This window comes from Episyrphus balteatus, chromosome 1 (assembly GCF_945859705.1).
Source record: "Episyrphus balteatus chromosome 1, idEpiBalt1.1, whole genome shotgun sequence".
In the NCBI taxonomy this organism is placed as follows: Eukaryota; Metazoa; Arthropoda; class Insecta; order Diptera; family Syrphidae; genus Episyrphus; species Episyrphus balteatus.
Genome location: NC_079134.1, coordinates 16,653,123 through 16,674,065, shown reverse-complemented (window position 1 = coordinate 16,674,065; position 20,943 = coordinate 16,653,123). Strand labels below are relative to the sequence as shown.

The following is a 20,943-nucleotide window of genomic DNA, read 5'->3' as shown; positions in this document are numbered from 1 at the left end:
TATTATTATATTATAGAATTACAATTAGTTGAATTGCAATTAAAACACAACAAACACACAACAATGAAATTTAATCGAGTATTTTCATGCTTCAGTTACTCCTTTATGTGTTTTTAAGTTTCATAAATGTAAAACAAATTTAGTAAAAATTAACCACTGTTAAAATAAGCATGTTTTTAGACTTCTTACTTGGACTATTCAACTTTATAACTGATCTTGTTTTTCCAAGTAAGTAAAATTCATAGTTATTTATGACACATATTTTTTAAAACCATATAATAATCAACATAATTTAACAATCAGATCATAATTAAGTTTTTCTCGCATTAGTATTATGATGAATAGAAGAACTTAATTATGATATGATTTGTCATCGGTGCATTTTGAATGAAAAGAAGATTGAAATTTTAAAGTTTTGGTTGCATAAAATAATATTCATTTTCTTAACTAATTTTGATGTATGTAAAATTATGTTAATTTTGTTCATTTTGTCTTTATGAGTCTCTTAATTATTATTGTCAAATTTAATGGCTTTTCCAAAGTATGCAATTAAATAGGCATAGTAAATTATTATATAATCGCACATTTTCATGCTTCAGTTATTTTTATAATCTGAATGGGTTTTCAAGTCAAATTAATGTAATTTTAATTTAGTTAGAATTAGTCATAGCTAAAATAAACATGTTTTTTGACTTTATATTCGGAATTTTTAATTTTATAATGGATTTAATTTTTCCAAGTGAGTTTAAAAATTTAAGGGAAAACTGAACTGAACAGATCATACATTAAAAAAACAACATATTTCACCCTGATTCAGGATCGATAGTTTTTAGTTCCGGTTCCATACTTAATATTTTAATGGTTTAAGTTAGAAGAAAACTACAAATTATGTTTTGAGCAAAATACTCTAAATCAATTTGTGCAATATTTTGAACAAAATACTCCAAATCAATTTGTGCCAAAATAAAAAAAATCATATATTTTTACGAAATATTTTTAATTTCAGGTTCAGATGACGAACCTGACTCATCGGAAGTGGAAACTGTTACGACATAATCTACACGAAAATAAAACATAGAATGATTTGCATATAATGTAATTGTTTTATTAATCTTGGTTTTTACTTTAAATTATAATTAATTGTTAAAATATATGTACGCATAAACATATCAATAAATTATTTTTATTTTTGTATACAATAGGTTCTTTTAATTTTTTTAAATCAAAAGTATGGGTTGTATGTACGATTTGACTTTTAAAGATTCGGAAATACCCGAGTTGTTTCTCGATTAATTTTCCGGCAACGTATGTATATGAAAAGCAGCTCACTTTCGTTCCTGAGCCAAACGCATTATTGTGTAGAGACCACATGAATGTTTAATTGAATTACATTAAGTTTGGGTTTTTCTTTAAAAAGAAAACCATTTATGACATTCTCTTTGTCATTGTGAACAGTGCCCAAAAATATTTTTCGTACGATTCATAAATTTCAATATTTCAATATTTTTAGATATGGCTTTTTTTTAAGGTCCGTGAAATGGCATCAACACACAACATCACATGATGCTAATTTGTTGCTTTAGCTATTTATAACGTATTCTTTTACTGTTTCTTTTTTTTATAAAATATTACTGTTCTTAGCTAAGTGCTCTTTTAAGGATATGAAAAACAGAGTTTTAATTTATTGTCGACCAGTTTATGTTTTTTTTTTATTTAAACATTGTTTAAACATTGTTTGCGTTAAAAAAAAACTACGAAAAATGGTTTAAAATTGGGTTTCGAATTGAATCATGAGAACACGCAATGATATTGATATTGACTTCAGGTACATTTTATACTGCACAGAATACCGAAATTAGGAGTTGATATAAATTTTAAAAACTTTTATTTTGAAAAAGGTTTGAGACTTTTGTAGGTATACAGTATTCGTACTTACTCATTCTAAAATGTCGTATACATCAAAGTGAAAGCAACAACAATGAAGAAGTGTTGTTTTTGTTGCTCTTGTTCTTATTTTGTTCACTTTTAAAACACTTTAAAAATATCTTTCTGAAAAAAACGCATCATTTTTTTTTATTGAATTTTATTAGAAATCGTTTGGATCAGAAAAAAGGCTTTTTCATTTTGGTGCACAAAAAGAAATTACTTATTTAAGTTATCTTAAGCAGGCTTTTGTTATCTTAAGCTGGCTTTTGTTGTTTCTTGTCACCTTTTTTTCAACTTTTACATTGAATAAGTCTTTTTTGTAGTTAAAAAAAAACTATACAAACCAAATATTTTTAAACTTACATCTGTGGTTACAAAAAAAGCCTTATTTGTTTTACTCGTAACGTACATCTAGTTATAATTAAAATTAAAACATTTTAATTAAATCTAACTTAGATTAAAAACTTTATATTTTGTACATTTATTTACACATTTCACAACAAACAGCAAAAAACTTTTAAGCTTTATTCTTTTTGTTTTCGGTTAATATTGATCTTTTTGCATGCATATTTTTAAGAGCCTTTAGTTTTAACATTTTATTTTCATCTGCACATTTAGTTGTAATAGCTGATCGAACTTCCTTTGCCGAGACCCCACACTTGGTCGTTACAACAAATATAATATCTTCAATAGCTTTTGATTCAAGTTTTCTCTTGATAGGCTTATCGAGGTCTTTGAATGCAGGCGAAGCTTTTCCAGTCATAGAATGTGTAGCCAAAGTTTCACGATCAAATATGAATCCTAGCAACTTTCTTGTTGCTATTGAAGCTGAAGACCATGATATTTTCTCGAACTCGGCTTGTGGAACTCTGGTGTTGTTTGGTCCAATTGAAACCATTGGGACTTCTGAATGATCCGTTGTCGTCACCTTTGGAGCATTATTCGAATTTGGACTCTTTGATGATCTGATCTGAGCATACATATGCTCAACGAATTCATTCTCTTTTTGTTCCGAGTTGAGTGTGTCAGGAACGGTTTGGTATGGAATGTTGTCTTTTGAGTTATCATCGCTTATTTCTATCTCGATTTGAGTTTCGTTATTGGGCAAATTGGTTTTATTTATTATTCTATATTCAATAGGGGACAATTCTGAAACAATATTTGGTTGTTGGGAAACCATCCGAACAGGAGTTGGACTTCGAGTTTTTGGTCGACTCATTTTCTCGATCATATCAGATTGAGCTTGGAGTTTTTGCTCAAGCCTTTTAATATTTGCCATAAGTATAGCCTCGTTAAAGGTTGTTAACGGTGGGAAATCATCAGAGTTAGTTTGTGTCCATGCATTAAGCATCATTGGTGCTTCAATTCGTTCAATTTTAATAATTTGTGGTTGTTCTGGGAGTTGAGAACGAATTTGTTGGTTCTGTTGTTTGTAAGATTGCTGCAATGTTTCTATATTGCATTCGTTTGCTGGTATATATTGAATGTATTGAACTTGTTGAATTGGTCGTTGATTCTGTGATCCATCGTAAGGGGGTTGTGAATAATTAGGTTGTTGTTCAACCACACGTTTTTTGAAGGGCTGAAATGCAGAAGAAGATGAAAAATACATTTTTTATATTTAATATTGTTGTTCACTATTTTTAAAAATCTTATAAATAAACATAAAAATAAAACTGAATATGTTAAATTTAACTTTAATAAAAAAATATTTTTTTTTAAAGCACAATAAGAGAATGAAGTTCAAAAGAGAAAGAAAATGAAACAACATACATCCTTTTGACGTTCCTCTTTCTTCTTTTCGTTATGTAAACTTTACATTTCACTACTTTTCAATAAAAACTATTTTCGCTCATTATAGGTACAGGGTGATTTGCATATGGTTAAATAAGCTAAGCGTGTAGGTTGAAAAAATAATAAAATTCTATAAGAGATGGTACTCTTTGTTCTTGTGACGAGGAATTAATGAAATTTAAATAGAAAATAATAATGAACACAAACAGGCAATACATACTTTTTTTTTAAATCAAGCAATGTTCTTTTTTAAATGCAATTTTTTAAAGAACAGGGGTCGAACTATGGCACACGTACGTTAACATATTGACGCTTTATGTCTCTATCTTTGTCTTCTGATTCAATACATAGAGCAATATTCAAAACGTTAACGTATGACCGTAATCGTATGCCGTAATTCGACCCCAGAAAACAAAGTTTTCAACCTCAAAGCATTGAAACCGAGAGAAGATACCTTCACAGAAGGAAATGGGGTAATCCTTTTAGCTCTAAAAGCCTAGTGCGCAGATCGCGCTGAATTCTAGCTCCCATACAAAATTCCCTCCAAATTTAAGTCGAGCTAAGACGTTTAAAAAATTTAAATGTAAGTTCTAAGACAAGGTCTATCTTTTAAAGAAAAAAACTTTTTTTTTTAAATTCATTATTCACGGTACCTGCCATAGAACGGTTTTTTTTTTTTTGTTAAATCCGATTTCTCCGAAACTTTTAATGGAGCTTTCCATTGTAACGTATATGAAATTTTGGCATGTTTTTTGGTGTTTGAAATAGATTTTAAGTGCCGTAACAGTTTTTAGATTTGAACACTTAGAAATAATTTTATATTATCCCTTGTATGTAAGGAAGCGTCCACAAGTCGTAATTTAACAAATAAAGTTACCATAAATTAGATACATATGTTGCGTAACGTATGCGACATTAGGTCCACCACGTTTAAGCGTTTATTTTGACTTAAAACTTGATGAAAAGTTTCACCAGGTGAATATCGATTTAGGAGTTAAGTTCGCAAACACTTGTTAACTCTTGATAAAGAGTTTTCCGTCTCTAGAATAAGTTACCACTTTTCATGGAATGCTCCTAATTCGATTTCAACTGACCTTTTTGTAAAAAAGCATTTATCGTCGCTTCAGAAGCAAAGTTTCATATGTCAAAATTTAGCGATTATGAGTTAGTATACAGAAAAAATCACAAATTTTGATTTACAAAAAATTATGCATACCATTCAATAGAGGATCATTTGATCTCCTCGTTAAACTCTAGACGAAAATTGTTTTTTTGAGAATAATAAAATTTTAAATCGCTTTTCTAAAAACTCTAAATTTTGAGAAAGGGCACTTTGCTTCTGAAGCGACGTTATATATTTTTAATATACATAAGCCAAAAATTAAATTTCTTGGACTTTTAAAAAAAGTTTGTTTTTTTTTATAGACGTAGGTACCTACAAAAATTACATATACTAGATTATTATATAAAAAGTTCTAAAAATTCAAACAACTTGAACCCTAAGAGCAAGTTTGTGCGACCCAGTCGTGCATTTTATTTAACTTCCACATAAATATTTTTATTACGAAAAATGCGTTATTTAGCAGCACTTTTTGCATTATTTAGTTGCAAGCATCTGGGGAAGCAAAATGTGTTCCGAAGAAGTGTTGTCCATCTCTCGTTTAAAACTGATTGCAGCAGTTCTTAAAACAAGGTTGAGAAATTCTATTGAAAGATGTTCTTTGGTAGTTTTGGGAAGAGTTCCTTTTGTGGGTTGATGAAACAATCTATGCTAGATTCTAGGCGGGAAGGTTCACAAAGTGCACAAAATTTGATTTTGAAGGTAAAAAAAACGTGGAAACAGAAAAAGTATTGTTTTAGTAAATTCAGATACCTAGGTACTTTGTTTTTAGCGTTGATGAAAGGGTTTATGACATCTAAGCCATTTATTGAGACAGAGAGAACAAAAAGATTTTAAGGTAAGCTAGATATTAGTGTCTTCATTTCTTAAGAAAAAAAAAAACTAATGAAAACTATCTTCCAATACTTTTAAAAGTGGAAATGCCTTTTGATACGAAACAGCGCATAATTTATTTGCAGACAACGTGTCGTCGAAGGAAGTTCAAATTTTTTGTATATGCAAAATAATACCTACTTCCCAGTATAAAGAAAAATACATATGGGTAGATCAAGTTGAACCCCAACTTGATATCTAACTAAAAGAAATAGATTTTCTCCAGTTCTAATAGGAATCCAAATTAAAACTTTTTCACAAAAAACTCACTTGAATATGATCCATCTTGATAACAATCTTTTCACAAACACAATTAATTTTATCAGCTGATTTATGATATTTTCTGATCAAATACCTATATCTGATTTTATTTTTTTAACTTAACTTGTACCGTCACGGAATTCGTAGTTAGAATAGAACCGGTGCAAACAAAAGTCGTTTTCAAACTAATATCATATTCCTTCTTCTGACTGGGATAATTTTTTTTTAAATCCATTTAGCAGTTGTTGTTGTGTTATGAAGAAGACGAAGGAAAAATTCTACCTACCTAACTAGGTACTGGTAATGGTAAACTGTCTATTAAAAGTACCAACTCAGTATTTTGCGCGCGCGTCCTTTCTTTAGTCTGGCACTCGCAAAACAGCACCACACATTCACACTTCCCTTGAACATTGTTTAAATTATTTCAATGTATGTGTATGTGTAGTTATTTATCCCTATTGTTTGATTAAGTTAAACTGTAAAAAAGGGACAAATGGCAAAAGATATAGTCTGGCAGATATACCTTTTCTACCCCTGATAGAAGTACTCAGGTACCGAAGTAACGCATTGAAACCGGAATGCATAAAAATTCTATTTTGTTCGTTATCCTGATGTGGGAATTACAAAATGATGATTATAGTGAACAAACTGAAGTGTAAGGTTATTCAAGGTCTTCTCATTCTCAACCATGCGGATATAAATGCAGTCTTCCTATTCCTACAGCTTTGTGGTTGCTCTGGTAAATATCAGTTGGTTCCAGTTTTACATTAAACTAACTGATGGTGAATATAGTAAGACCAACTGCATTTTCATCCCTATTTTTCTCATTACACTAATAAGATCGTTATACACGAGGAAGTATAAGTATTTGTATTCCAACGAATATAAAGAGGGTCACATTTTTGGTGACCAAGTTTTTTTTTTAATTGAAAGTACATGCATACTCCTGAACCTAAAGTAAATAATTAATAGACAGTAGTTTTAGATCCAAAAGTCCCATCTGCCAAATTTCTATTGATTTTGATATTTGTAAAAAATATGTGTAAAAAGTCTAAAAATCACTTGTTTTCTTACCTAATAGTTTTGGGAAAAATAAGAATTTTATCAGTGGAGAATCCTAAAATAGTAGAATATTTACACATTATTGGTTAAGAACATAAAGATACAAAAAACAGATAACATTAATTTAGTAGGAAATCCATGTTCATTAGAGATTAATATTTACACAATATAATTATCTGCAATTCAAAGTAGTCTGGTCACCTTACAATTACAGAAAGTTTGTTCGGAAAAACTTCATCGATATAAAACGATATAAATGCCTTAATGAAAAACTGGGAACATGAACGGATCATATTTAAAGGATCCTGCATGTGTCACTATTCTTCTTTCTTCTCTGAGCGGTTATTTCGGAAAAACTTCATCGATATAAAACGTCACTGTTATTCTTCCTTCTCTGAGCGGTTATTTCGATGATAGTTGCACTTTTGTTCATGTTGACGTGTGTGCTTGCCGCATTCATCTATAGAATAAGAGGGGTATTTCGACCGCATTATAAACATCCATGAAAGTTCTCATAGTCCTTTATACAATTCACGACATGTCCAACAAAATCAAAATCAAAAGTCTAGCCAAAATGAATCTTCTTAAACCTCCCCACTAGAGTTGGGCACTTTAGTTCACTTGAGTGATCGATCACTTTAGTTCAAATCACGCTACTGAACTAGTTCTGAACTAGTTCATTTTAGTTCAATTTATTTTAATCACCCCAGTTTTGTTAGAATTAAAAAACAAAATTAGTTTGTACAAACTGTATCCAAATTTATGTAAAATTGACGCATTCTACATAATAAAACAAATACAACCTATATAACAGATATGTACATATTTTATTTTCTACATTTTCGACTTTTCTGGTTCCTGACGAAAGTCTAGAAGAAGTAAGTTTTGCTTTCATTTAATCGAAATCATAGTAATGCAAGGTCCAAGATGCTTCTTGTTTTTTGTTGTTGCTCAGAAATAAGAGTAAGTGGTGCATCAAAATCTTGAGGTAGAGCAGAAGAACTGATTTCGCTCAACAAAGAATTGGATGCAATTTCATATGCACTTTGGTTTCTGCACCCCTTCTTTAACGGCCATATTATTCACTAGTTTAAAACATACATCTGGATGTAAACAATGTCAAATGTCAAAAATAAATCCAATTCCATAATATTCACTACTTAAATCCAATCGTAAATCCAATTTTTTAAATCCAATATCGTTAAATCCAAAAAAATTTAAACTGCTCTCTGGAGGTCCGTTTAACTTTATAAATCCAGATGTAAAATTCATTTTCACAGTGTTCAGTTGTTTTGTAAAGTATTTTGTGAAGGAAAAATAAAGATAAATGCAAATTATACAAAATTTTTTGAATAATCACACAAGTTTTTTTTGAGTGAATAATATGAACAAAAAATTAAATCCTTGGATTTATGAAATTCAGATTTAATGGATTGGATTTAAAATTAACTTTAATCCGAACTAAATCCAGAGTGAATAATATGGCCGTAAGTCTGTTGGGTTAAAAGGGCGCTGTCGTCGTATAAGACAAGGACCAAATTTGAAAATTCCCTATACAGATGGGACTTAATTTCATACAAAAAATATATAAAAAATCATAATGTAAGGTGAGCGCAAGCTGTTTCGTCGTAATGTCATATTACGATTGCTCTAGGTGGCTGTTTAGTTTGTTGAAACAAATCTTTTTCGCTATTCGCGAACTAAATTGAACTAAGTAAGAGAACTAAGTTCACTAGTTCACCAAGATGAACTAGTTCATTGAACTAGTTCGTTCGCGAACTACACAAGCCTACTCCCCACATTCAATTTGGGAAGCATCAAGCATATGCATAATTAATTTTCTACACTTTTCATCATCAACAGTTAAAGAGACTTCGAAATAGCAAAAACGTTTCCAGGTAACTTTTCCACCAGGATTATACATACCCCTACAACCGTAGTAGAACATTTTGTATGTTTTTGTCATAAATCATAAAGTTTAGAAACGGACTCTGTTTCCAGTGTTTCAGATTTTGTTTTTTGGACGCACAAGATGGTCACTTTTGGCTTCCCGACTAACAATTTTCCTTTTGTAAGCTTTAAAGGCTTGTCCACACCGTACATGCGGTTCGGGTAATTGTATTGTATTCCACATCTGAACGTTGATGTGTCAGTTTGGAATTTTGTTCATACAATTATCCGTACCGCTACCGCATGTCTGGTGTGGCCAAGCCTTGACAGATTCTTCTGTAATTTCTGAACGGCAAGCAAAATTGTTAGTTGGGTTCTCTTCAAAATATCTTCTAATCCATATCTTAGACCTTTCATACATCCAAGGCTTCAGCTCGCTGGTGTATTGCATTGGTAGCCCCGGAATTAGCACTTTGCGTACACGGAGAAAAAAAGGACATTACAAATAAGATGATGCCCACTTTAAATTCCACTCTCATAGACAATATCTACGATTTCCGCTTAAAATAAGTGGAATTCGCATAAATTCCGTTGAATTAAAGGTGAACTTCATTTCATATTTAACCGGCTTCCAAAAAGCAGGCGGTTATCAATTCCTCTGCATTGTTTTTATATGTTTGTTACCTCGCAACTTTGGACTGGGTAAACCAATTTTGATAATTATTCTTTTTGTATTCGAAAACAGTTCTGGAATGAGGACGCATTATCAAAAGCCATTGATTTTGTCCAAAATCTGGAAAAAGCATCCAAAACATTCGAAGTTCTGAAAAATACACCAAGGTGACAAGGTGACAACATGACCAGTGTTTTGAATAACTGATAGAATGGTCTGGGAAGATTTAGCACTACTTTCTCCAAGAAAATGGAAGAGGAGCCCTTTGACTATATTTGGCTTTTAAAGTCACGTATGCTTGGACAGTTTGCCATTTTACCCGGGTAAATTTGATCAGTGAAATTTAAAGACCTTTTGAAATTTAAATACTTTGAATACTTTTCGGAACTTTTTTTTAACTCAAAAAGCAAAAAACTGTGAGACAAAGGGCGGAGTTCAGAGTCGTCACTCAAGTAAAATTTTTTCTTATGCACAAGTCTGAGATGAATTTTCTGAGTGCATGCACAAGCATTTTCTTCAAAATTTGGTCTGAATTCCTCTCTAACCGATTAAACTTTGAAAAGTATATAGCATTTAAGTTTGAGCATTGCTTTTTTTTTTAGATATGGGACACTTTCCATAGGGTGGCATTTAAGACCACCTGCACTTACATAATACAAAATTAAACATTTAAGTTTTTAATTTACATATTTATTGCTAAGGAAAAGAGTAGTATTTATAGAAAAGAGTTACTTTCCAGCAGTTTACATTTAAATTATTGTCTTGTTTAAGTATTAACCTATTATTTGTCAAACTTTCATGCTAAGTCGTCGAAACTTTTTCGAAGTATCAGCACATTTTGTAGTTATTGCAGCTCTAACAATCTGAGGTTTAACTTTACATTTAAGAGTTACAATGTATATAATGTCTGAAGTTTTGCTTGGGTCCAGTTTACTTTTTGGTGCTCTTTCACGTCCGCGAAATGCTGGAGACTGATTTCCTGTTAAACTATGTGTTGCCAGAACTTCTTCACCAAATACCAAAGTTAAAAGCTTTCTTGTAGGTGATCCGGGGTCTTTCCAGTTTAATCCTTCGTAGTCATTTCGGTTGATCTGTGTGCCATTGGGTCCAATTATCATGTATTTAGAGCAGCTTGAGATTTTCGGGAATTCTACTTTGCATTTACGTTTAATTGGAGATTCTAAATCGCTTGTATCACTACCGGAGCTTGATTTTCTATCACCAATTACAACAGTTGATGCAGTCGAATATCTGTCGCATTCCTTTTCTGGTTCTCCATCTGGATCGCAAAATTTTATCGCCTTCGAATGATGGTCGCTTTTCCGTTTGACGAGTACGATTTTATAATCTGTATTTTTCAATTGTTTTTTACATTGTTCAATTTTTTCTGTTGTTTTGTCCCAAAGTTCAACGTAAATTCCTTGAAGATTCTCAATGCGATCAAGACGTTGTTCAAAAGTTTCCATTGGATCAGTTACATCCTTGACGAAATGCACATCTTCTGGTTCTATGTCGATTAAATAACGTTCCGTAGATTTTGATCCATGGACCACTATTTCAAAACACACACCCTTTACCATTCTTTCGCATTTGTTAAGAATAATATTTGTATCTGGGCAAATACAATTAGTATTTTCCAGTGAATTGTTTAAATGATCCGGAAAGTTCATATTTATTTGTAGGTATATTATATTTAATGTTATATTCTTGAAGACGACTCTTATGAAACTAGTCGATATTCTTTTATAAATCTGCATTTATAGATAAACACAGGTAGAAAAGAAATGACTTATTTGCAGATAATTAAAATATACCTACTTACAGTCATAAAAAAAAGATATGAGGATTAGTATTATGGTATCTTAAGCAGTATCCACACAAACAAACCATTTACAAAAAGTTTCTTTGCAACTTTTAATCTAAAAGCGTTTCCTCAGGTACGTTAGTAATGTTAAGCAATCAAGTGTAGTCGTAACCTAAGATGCAAAATTATTACTCCTTGATTATGTATCAACAATAAGATAACTTATTAAAAAAAAATTACTGTCAATTATATTATTCTAAGAAAATTATGACAACACAAAAATTAGGATCCTTTTCATTGTTTGAGATTTCTTCCTATTATTATTTTACCATTAATTGGTTTGGAAACGTTTTAATTTAATTCATAGTTCGTAGAAAGCTGGCGCCATATCAACTACTCCAAATTAAAGGAAATCAAATAATTTGTGATTTTTTTTAGTGATTTTTCATAGACTGTATTTCAGCAGTGAACAATTATCCTAAATAAAAGAAGCTTTTTAATCTCAGAAATGCCATAATATTTAAAAATCAAAAATGAATTTCTATTAAAAAATAACTTTTGAAACTATTATCGGGTTTTGTTTCTTTTTTTGAAAATTTTGAATTTTTTTGCTTATACGAGTACTATACTGCCCATAATCTCGTAAAGGCCCTAACTACACTTTTCTTAGTTCTGAGTTATAGAGGGAAATAGTAAATGTAATATCGCAAATTTCATATAAAAATGAAAAAAATCAAAAGTTCATTTTCAATTTTCTGACGTATTTGAAGACCTAGGCTAAAAAAATAAATGAGGATAAATCAGAGACAATGCCCTAACTCCAAATATGCAAAAAAATCAAAATCGAAAATTTTGTAGATAGGGCCTTTACGAAATTATGGGCAGTATAGTGATTAACATAGTTTTAGTTTTAGAACAAAAAAATATTGTTGAATATGCAGATTTATGCAGATACGTACCTATATTAAACTTCAAAAATTAAGCCTCACATTAATTTTATGGACATGAAAAATAAATTAGTTGATTAATTTTTGAAAACCGTTAAAAGGTACTTTTTTAAATTGATTTCAAATGTAATAAACCAAAACATCTATTTAAGTGAACTATATTTCCTTATAGAAAATTTAGTGATCATCCTGAATCCATTCCTGCAAACAAAAAGTTTTCCACTTTTTCCAGAAATATTGAAAATGTTGGTCTCATGATATTTTTTATAGTATAGTTGGGGAATTATCGCATAAGAAAATACATTTATGTGATCATAATATGTATTTATACACTTGAAAAACAAAAGCTTTTTATGTTCCCAATTTTTTGGACAAGTTTTTAATTTCTGGGAGCTATAACAAATTTGAATTTTCGAGTCTTTGAGAGAATTATGAACGGAAGAATGTTTTTCGCGAGAGATAGGGTGAAAGCAGAGATGACAAAAATTGGATTTTTTTTTTATGTCCTACATTTGTTACGTCTACTACATAAATGAGGTAGTTAACGTAGTTTAATGTAGTTAACGTAATTAAATGTAGCAGACGTAGCGCTAGACGTCAAAATGTAGTTTGAAATGCCAATTTTACCACCAAATTGTCAAAGTCTTATTCAAATCGAAATACATAGCTGTGATAGTGTAAATTTGAATAGAATATTTGAAACCAGATGGACTTGGGGTGGTTTCTTTGAAAAGGTTTTACTTTACGAAACCAAATTCTCACGAAAACACAGCTATTTATTTTTTAATATTTTTGAAATATAACGTTTTTTATGTAGTTATTGCACGTAGCAAATGTAGGTAGTACATGAAACAAATCAAGCGAGTAGTTTATTCGATTAACTATGCGTAGTTAACCGAGTAGATTACCTGACGTAATCTACTCTGCCATCTCTGGGTGAAAGTAAAAAATCTGTGAAAAATATTGTTTGTGAAATATACGGCCCTATTCTGCTATTCGATTCACGTGAATCGAAAGATTTCCTTCCTTTACAACATGAAATTGGCTTTGAAAAACTTCTAATTTTCGATAGCAAAGTATTGTTTCTGCTTGTTTTACAAATTCTAAAGAAAAAAAATTGTCTAAATTTAATTTTTAGCGCCTTTTAAACGATTCTTATTTTTGACTTTCACGTGAATCGAATAGCAGAATAGGGCCGATAATCATATGAGACAAGTTTTCAAGTTATTTTTAGATGCTGAATCAAATGGCATCAAAATGTATACGATTACGTGCTCTAAGAAAAGTTAAAGCAACTTTTATTATTATGCATCAGGATATGCTTTTTTTATTTCAGCAAAAGATGAATTACACTGGCCGTAAAAATTTGCGGAACGTTAACAAAAAGTAATTTTTATTTGGTGTTTGTATCATGTTTTTGAATAGGTAAGAACTTTTAGATTGATCAATTCCAAATTAATTAAAAAATTAACTCCGAAACTTAAACTGTTGATAGAAAAATGAAACAAAACTTAATTAGTGACTTAAGAACCAGGAGTTTTTTTAATAAAAGATGAAATTGGGAATAAGTGGCAAAAAACTATGACAAAAATGATACCCCAACTGGTAAAAAATGTTTATTCAAAGTTGCTAAAAAATATTTATGTTCAATCTAGCAATGATTTATTTTCATGCGAGAAATCGCTGAGAGCTTCAAATCAAATTGTCAAATCGACACAAACGTCAGTTAATTTAAATTGTTTTTGAACAATTTACGAAAAATAATTTAAGAAATTTGGTTATTCTGTCTATTTTTATTGAAGAAAAAAATAATAATAGTGAAAGCGGTAAAATAAATGGTGTTTAATTCAATAAAAACAAATTATTCATTTGAAAGATTATTTTTGTTTATGTATTTGTGTGTCATTGTGTTTGTTTGTATTGTGTGTGAAAATTTTGACAGCAAAATGTTAAATCTGCTAATGGTTAACACGTATAAAGTAAGTTGACCGTTCTTAAACTTATTATTATTGTTCACTTTACACCCAAAATCATTTTTAAGGGGTGTTTTTTCTTTTTTTTTTGCAGTTAAAATTGCTTAAGTAGAACACAAAACCCTTAAAGCTGAAACACAATCACGCTTTGCCGTCGATTTTGACAACTGCGAAAAGTTCAACTATAGGAAATCTGTGTATCCTCACACAATAGGTGTGTTTTTTATTACAACCGGTCTTAACTGGACAAAAAAAACGCAGTCTGGGCTAAGCAATTTACATGTTAAATACAACAACACCTTAGCCCCTTGGGCTTAGTTGTTTAGCCCGGAGATTTCTCTGGGCTTAACTTTTTGAAGAGTTTTAAATCTGTGCTACCAAACTCATTTTTTCATAAATTGTTTAGAATTTGTTTAAAAACGTGAAAGCTCATGTTTGGAAGGACAAAATGTATTAAAACAGTTTTGCTAGCATACATTTTTGTATCTCTTTGTAAAACATACATGAAAAATACAAGAAAATGACGAAAGCGAAAAATATGACAACTCTAAATTTTTGTTGTGTCTGCTGTTTTCGGAACATTCAATATACAGTGCTGCCAAGATTTCAGGTTAAGCCCCGAGGCGTTTTTTTTGTCCAGTTAAGACCGGTGGTAATAAAAAACACACCTAATGACGCTTTTCTTACGTACGCTTTTTTTGACAAACGTAAGGAAACGTAAGAAAGCGAGCAAAAGTTCAACCAGACTGAACTTTTGCTCGCTTTCTGACATTTAACAGACATAGTTACAGTCACCCACATTATTATTGCGCCAAATGTGAATAATAAAAAAAAAATTATTGCAATACTATGTGTGTTTTTTAATTTCTCTATATAGTTTTTGCACAAAAAAACGACATCGAGATATTTTAAATCAAAACAATTTACGTATTAAAAACAAAAAAAAATTAATGATGTTTTAGACTGAGTTTTATTGTTAAAAACAATATATTTTGATTGGTTTTGTTTTTATAACTATAGGATTAAAGAATAAACAAATTTCTATGCATTTTTTTAAACATATTAATATCCTTTTTCATTTTTCCACAATTAAATCAAGATAAAGACTTGGCCCAATAATTTTGTGAGTGATTGTGTTTTTTTTTATTTGACAGCAGATTTTATGTTGCAATCAGCTGTTCAAAGTCAAAGTGACAGAAGCGCGCTTTGACGATTTCTCAACGTAACGCAACGAAGCGACGCCCTAAAGTTTGATTGTGTTTCAGCTTTTATGATCTACTATTTCCTCATCCTAAATTATGTTAAACCTAGTCAGATTTAGGGGTTACTTTTAAGTTCGTGCAAACCGGTATGTGAAACTTAGGCCTTTATGATTTACTTAAATATTTAAGACTCGTTTCAGCAAATGGGCCTAAGAGTTTAAAAAAAGTCTATAAAAATGTTTTAAGTGAAAGGGTGCTGAAAAAAATTATGAGGTACCTAAATGAAATTTTGGATAGGAACCAAGGATTAAGAGAATTAATTAAATTATTTTGGGTAACTTTTTCGAAGAGGGATTTCATTCTTTTATTAGTCCGAAAAAGCCAAAGACGTCTATTACGTTTTTGGTATTGGCGGTTTATTAGCCAGGGGAAGCAAACAAAAATAAGCCTTTAGGTAAAATGGTGTGTTTTTTTTAAGCGAAGGAAATTATGCAAGGATAGGATTCAAGAAAATAAGGAGGTCATACAATTATTATGGGTGAAAGGTTGTTTTTGCCAGCAGTGGAGATTTTGAAGGAAAATTTTTATTTGAAGCTTTTACTGGTGCTTATTGTGCTTTTGGTCCTTCATTGCAAAAGAACACTTTTTACCATTGATTTAAATGCACACACGAAGCGGTGTTTGGTTTTTTTATTTCTGGATAAAAAAACACTTTTCGTAAAAAATTGCACTGGATTATTTAATTCGCGGTATTAGCGCAAAATTTTAAACGATGAGTTAGAAATGTGACAATTTTTAATAAAATTCATTTGAATTCGGAAAAATGGAGAAAGTACTAAAGTATCAGTACTAGATACTGGTACTTGTACTTGAGCGTCCTAAAACAACAAAATAATAAAAATTGGTCCCCTCTTATTTTTTTAATATTTAACCATTTTTTGGAACAAACATATTTGACGATGTTTGAAAATAAAATAATTTTTTTCTTAAGATCGAATAATAAATGTAAATTTACAAATTTCTGCGGTCATTAATACGTTCATTGTACACATTTTTAACCTGTTTAAAAATTTAGAAATAATTTAATAATAACCAGGTGATTTCAGTTGGTCTTACTGAACTGGAAATTTTGTTGTTTTTTTCGTTGGAAGTAAGACCAATTACAAAATAACTAAATGGTACACATGCAAGTTAACATGATGAATTTTGGGACTCTCCATTTAACACTCTTTCTAAGAAAAAACCATCTCAAAAAAGTAGGTAGTTATCTTTAGAACTGTGAAGTAAAACAATGAAAAATTGGTTATTTGCTTTTATTGTTCAAAGAACTCAAAAACTCATCCATAAAAATGAATATTGAAAAATTGTTGCAAAATTCCTCTTCACATATAATTCGTTTTTATGATCTGTAGGGAGGGATTTTCCCAAAATCCAGTTTTCATTCCTTACCTGGACAGGACATTGCATATTGTTCAAGTAAATCTCGACATTCATTGTCCTTTTCAGAAAATTATACTTAAAAAGCAGAGGTAAGCTAAGAACCATACATAATAAAAAGTGTATAAGTAGATGTCAGTGTGTATAGTGTAACATTGGCAATTTCTAAAAGAAATCCTTCCTGTCCTGAATACATTTGTGTTGAATATAAAAACAACACACCAGGTACAAACATATATCCATATATGGGTTAAATATTCTAAACTAAAATCATCAAGGAATGGTATAGCAAATGCAATTATCAAACATCCCTTCAAGGCAAAACAAAGATTTTGCATCTTTAGTTTGAAGATGAACGTTGTCTTGAAAAGTATCACCTGGAAATAATTTGAAAAGAAAAAAATAGTTGGAAAAAGATAATTCGACAAGTGATTTTTGTCTGGTTAGCCAAGGACGTCAGTGCTAACCTCGAAATATTAAGGTGTCTTATCAATTTATTCAAAATCAGCTAACTTATGATAACAAATAATATTAAGGAGTAAATGGATCAAATTCAAGTGAGTGGATTGAATTGAGTTTGTTTTTCTTTTGTGCAAATCTTAAACTTTTAAAAATTAAGTAAATATGTTTAATGCTAAAATTGTGAATTTAATGTTGTAGAATTGAAGTTGAAATTAAGGCCGAAATTCAGAGTCGTCACTCAAGTAAAATTTTTTCTCAAGCACAAGTTTGAGATGAGTTTTCTAAGTGTTTGCTCACGCATTTACTTCAAAATTTACTCAGTTGGTATTCATAAGCTAAAATCAAAGAAACCCTTAGGTTTTTTTTAACGAAACGAGTAGCTTAAGTGGGCCAAACACGATATTCACTTGAGTAAAATTTTTACTTGAGTGACGACTCTGAATTCCGCTCTAAATGCGACCAAATATTTTTAATAAGTTTGGTATTTATAGACTTTTTCCAAAGTTTTCCCAACAAAAATATTCAGAGAAATGATGTTTTGAGCTGAGTATAAGTAAACGTCAGATTTCACAATATTGTCAGTTTTTTTTTCTTGCTTTACTGACAATATTGTTAGATCTGTTAATGAAAAATTTCTCCATAGTGTACCTATTAAACCTTTTGAACTTAAAATTTTGTAACTGCCATGAACTTAAAACAATTCGCTTTCCGCTTAAATTCTGTTAAGATTTAGATGAACATCATTTTTTTTTAATTTAAGACGCAAGTCATCTTGGCAGAAAACCATGCAGAAATCCGCTTAATTTAATACAGAATCCGCTTGTTTTTAGATGTTCTTTTTTCTGCGTGCACTGACAAAATTCCAGTTTCCTAAAAGATTTTAACACAAAACAATTTACAACCAACAGTTATGTTTTTTCTTTTTTCTTGTATTGATTTTCAATTCGACTCTTGATGTCATTAGATACAAATTCATAATCCTATGGGAGAATTAAATTCCTCAAATTTTCTGTCAAAGCTACGCGTAGTACATCACTTATCAGATCACCAACATCGAAAACAAAATTTGTGACTGTATGCAGATTTGTCTGACTAAACTTTGAAATTCAAATTCATATGACAATCTTCCCTTACACAAGACCCATCCTTTCCAAACGAGGCATTCATATCTTCTATTAGGGTGTCTCACGTGTATTCTTAAAATGGCGCCCAATCCATTAAATAAACCCTCATTTTATCTATCAAGCTTTCATTCAGGATGTTAAGCGTCTTGGCAAAATATTCTACTCAAACCACACACATTAATACTCCACTCAGCCCAAAGTTGATTATATTGATTATCTTGAATCCCATGAATTTCCCCTCAAATTCGGGGTAACCTTCACTCTAAGAGGGGTCCTCACATTTCAATAACAAATCTTCATCGAGTTAAAATACATGTCACCAAGTTCAACCACTTCAGTGCTTATATCCGATTCCTTTAATTATTCCTAGATAATTACCTTTTATTATTGCTTGGCTTAGGTCCGTCTTGAACCGATTCTCTTGATTAAGTCTAAGGTGATTGTTAGAAAATTATTCTTGTCTCCACTAAATTTCTGTATTTTTAATGTAGACTTAAAAGTTTCGATTATGTGGAGACGTTTTTTAATCATTTTTTCTTTTTTAATTTCAGTTGGTGAAACAACAAAATTCCGAAGAACCAGTATATCACCTACAAATGGATCCATCCCCACCTGTTAACGAATCAAATTCACGTCCCATACAATACTATCAATACAATATACCAATGGCAGAACAACAACCTCAACAATATCAACCAATAAATTATCAACGATCAATAGTTCATCAACAAGAACTTGTACAAAATGATCATGGCTACTTCCAAAATCAAATTAAACAAGATACTCAGATAAATCTGATAAACCGTCCTGGAAATATGAAAATCTCAACCTCAGCATTTGAACAACCAATGATGCTTAATGCATGGTCTCAAACAAGCCATGAAGATTTTCCGCCACTATCTTGCGGCCAACAAAATAAAGAAAACGAAATGTCACTTTTAGCTCGAATCAAAGAACTCGAAGCAACTCTAAAATCTCAAAATGATTTGATAATGCAATTTCAAGAACAACAAGCACAACAAGTACAAAAGAATAGATCACCATCGCCACGTCAAGATGTTCCGAATTCAACAACTTCAACTCCAGTGTCAACCAAACCAGAAGGAACTAGATATCGGATATTAGCTCAGGCAGATGATGACGTCACAATGGATGCACAAATCCAGATAGAACTTAGTGATGACCCAGTCCCAATGTCAAGTTTGTCGAGTATGAATAGCTCTGACAATTCTGATTCAGATCGTTTGGAAATTTGTGTTAGCGATGAAAATGAGTCCAATCTCGAGAGACCAGATTTGGAACATGCTACAGTATCTATAGGACCTAATGGCACAAAAATCCCGGTTAAAGTCTATGAAAATATGTCTTGGGCATCACCTTCACTAGCAACCCGGAAACTTCTAAGCATGGTTTTTGATCGGGAAACTCTGGCAACCCACTCAATGACTGGGAAGGCTTCGCCAGCGTTCAAGGACCAAGATAAACCAATTAAAGGGAAATTAGATCCCAATGCGATTCAAGACATTATATTTATTGTGTCAAGGAAGTGTGGTGTCTCGCCAAAGGAAATTCGATCAGCTATTACAACCAAATGTGCTGACGAAAACAAAATGTGCAAATTAAAAGCTTTAAAGAAATTGGAAACATCAAATGCAACCAGAACAGCGCTAAAGGAGATTTTGAAAAATAAAACAAATCGTTTAAATGACAATGGTTGGATGAAGTGAATAAGAGCTTAATTTCATAAATGATTCTAAACGCGATACATTTGTATGTCAAGATGTAATATGTCATCTAGTAAAATTGTCGAATAATCGGCCTAGGTTTGCCTCTAATCGAAGTGAAGCTGATTTTAAATGATAGTGATACCAGGAACTTTCTTTCATACTTCCAAATTTGACTCTTGTCTTGAAATTACTTAGCTTTAGAGGCTACCACCCAGTTTTGGAGAGATGAATTTTGAATAAAGTGTTTCCGCAACCTACCATTCAAATTAGTTTGATTTCGAGTAAACGCAAACCTAAATTTACTGATCTAATGATAGAAACAGCAAAACGCCCAAGTCACAAAATATTGGCTTAAAAAAATGAGTACCTAGCCTTTGGGTTACTAACAAAAAAAAAACATGTTTCAATGAAGCAAACAAATTTTTATTTACATAAGAATAAGCCGATTATAATAAATTATTGCAAATTCATAATTAATTTTTTTTAATTTATTTTTTTGGAAGGAATTACTGAACTGAACCATTTTGACTAATTTTTGGGAGGTGGCAGATACTGCTAGTACTTTGCTTGCGTATTTTTGATACAAAAACGCTGTCAACGGCGTTTTTTGTCGTCCTTTGTTTGGGAGATTCTTTAATCCTAAAATTAAAGGGGTTAATCATAAATGA

At 31.0% G+C, this 20,943-nt stretch overlaps 3 protein-coding genes across 4 annotated transcripts; 1 reads left to right on the top strand and 2 right to left on the bottom strand.

The window, feature by feature from the left end:
• Nucleotides 1-2,099: 2,099 nt before the first annotated feature.
• Nucleotides 2,100-3,680, bottom strand: LOC129921257 (protein insensitive-like). The gene has a single exon (XM_056003000.1). The coding sequence runs from the start codon at nucleotides 3,536-3,538 to the stop codon at nucleotides 2,444-2,446; it is 1,095 nt and encodes a 364-aa protein (XP_055858975.1). The 5' UTR covers nucleotides 3,539-3,680; the 3' UTR covers nucleotides 2,100-2,443.
• Nucleotides 3,681-10,387: 6,707 nt separating this feature from the next.
• On the bottom strand, nucleotides 10,388-11,247 carry LOC129907317 (early boundary activity protein 2). The gene has a single exon (XM_055983443.1). It carries the CDS (start codon nucleotides 11,177-11,179, stop codon nucleotides 10,388-10,390), a length of 792 nt encoding a protein of 263 aa, XP_055839418.1. The 5' UTR covers nucleotides 11,180-11,247.
• Nucleotides 11,248-17,482: 6,235 nt separating this feature from the next.
• On the top strand, nucleotides 17,483-20,711 carry LOC129921256 (protein insensitive). 2 transcript variants are annotated; one of them, XM_056002998.1, is made up of 2 exons: nucleotides 17,483-17,519; nucleotides 19,100-20,711. In XM_056002998.1, the coding sequence occupies exons 1-2, from the start codon at nucleotides 17,505-17,507 to the stop codon at nucleotides 20,273-20,275; spliced, it is 1,191 nt and encodes a 396-aa protein (XP_055858973.1). In that variant the 5' UTR covers nucleotides 17,483-17,504; the 3' UTR covers nucleotides 20,276-20,711. The 2 variants fall into 2 exon arrangements, with proteins under 2 accessions (XP_055858973.1, XP_055858974.1); XM_056002999.1 differs by lacking the exon at nucleotides 17,483-17,519 and adding an exon at nucleotides 18,798-18,984.
• Nucleotides 20,712-20,943: the final 232 nt, after the last annotated feature.

What these genes read in the sequence shown, in the direction of transcription:
- LOC129921257 (XM_056003000.1), bottom strand. Translation starts at nt 3,538, where the DNA reads ATGTATTTTTCATCTTCTTCTGCATTTCAGCCCTTCAAAAAACGTGTG.
- LOC129907317 (XM_055983443.1), bottom strand. Translation starts at nt 11,179, where the DNA reads ATGGTAAAGGGTGTGTGTTTTGAAATAGTGGTCCATGGATCAAAATCT.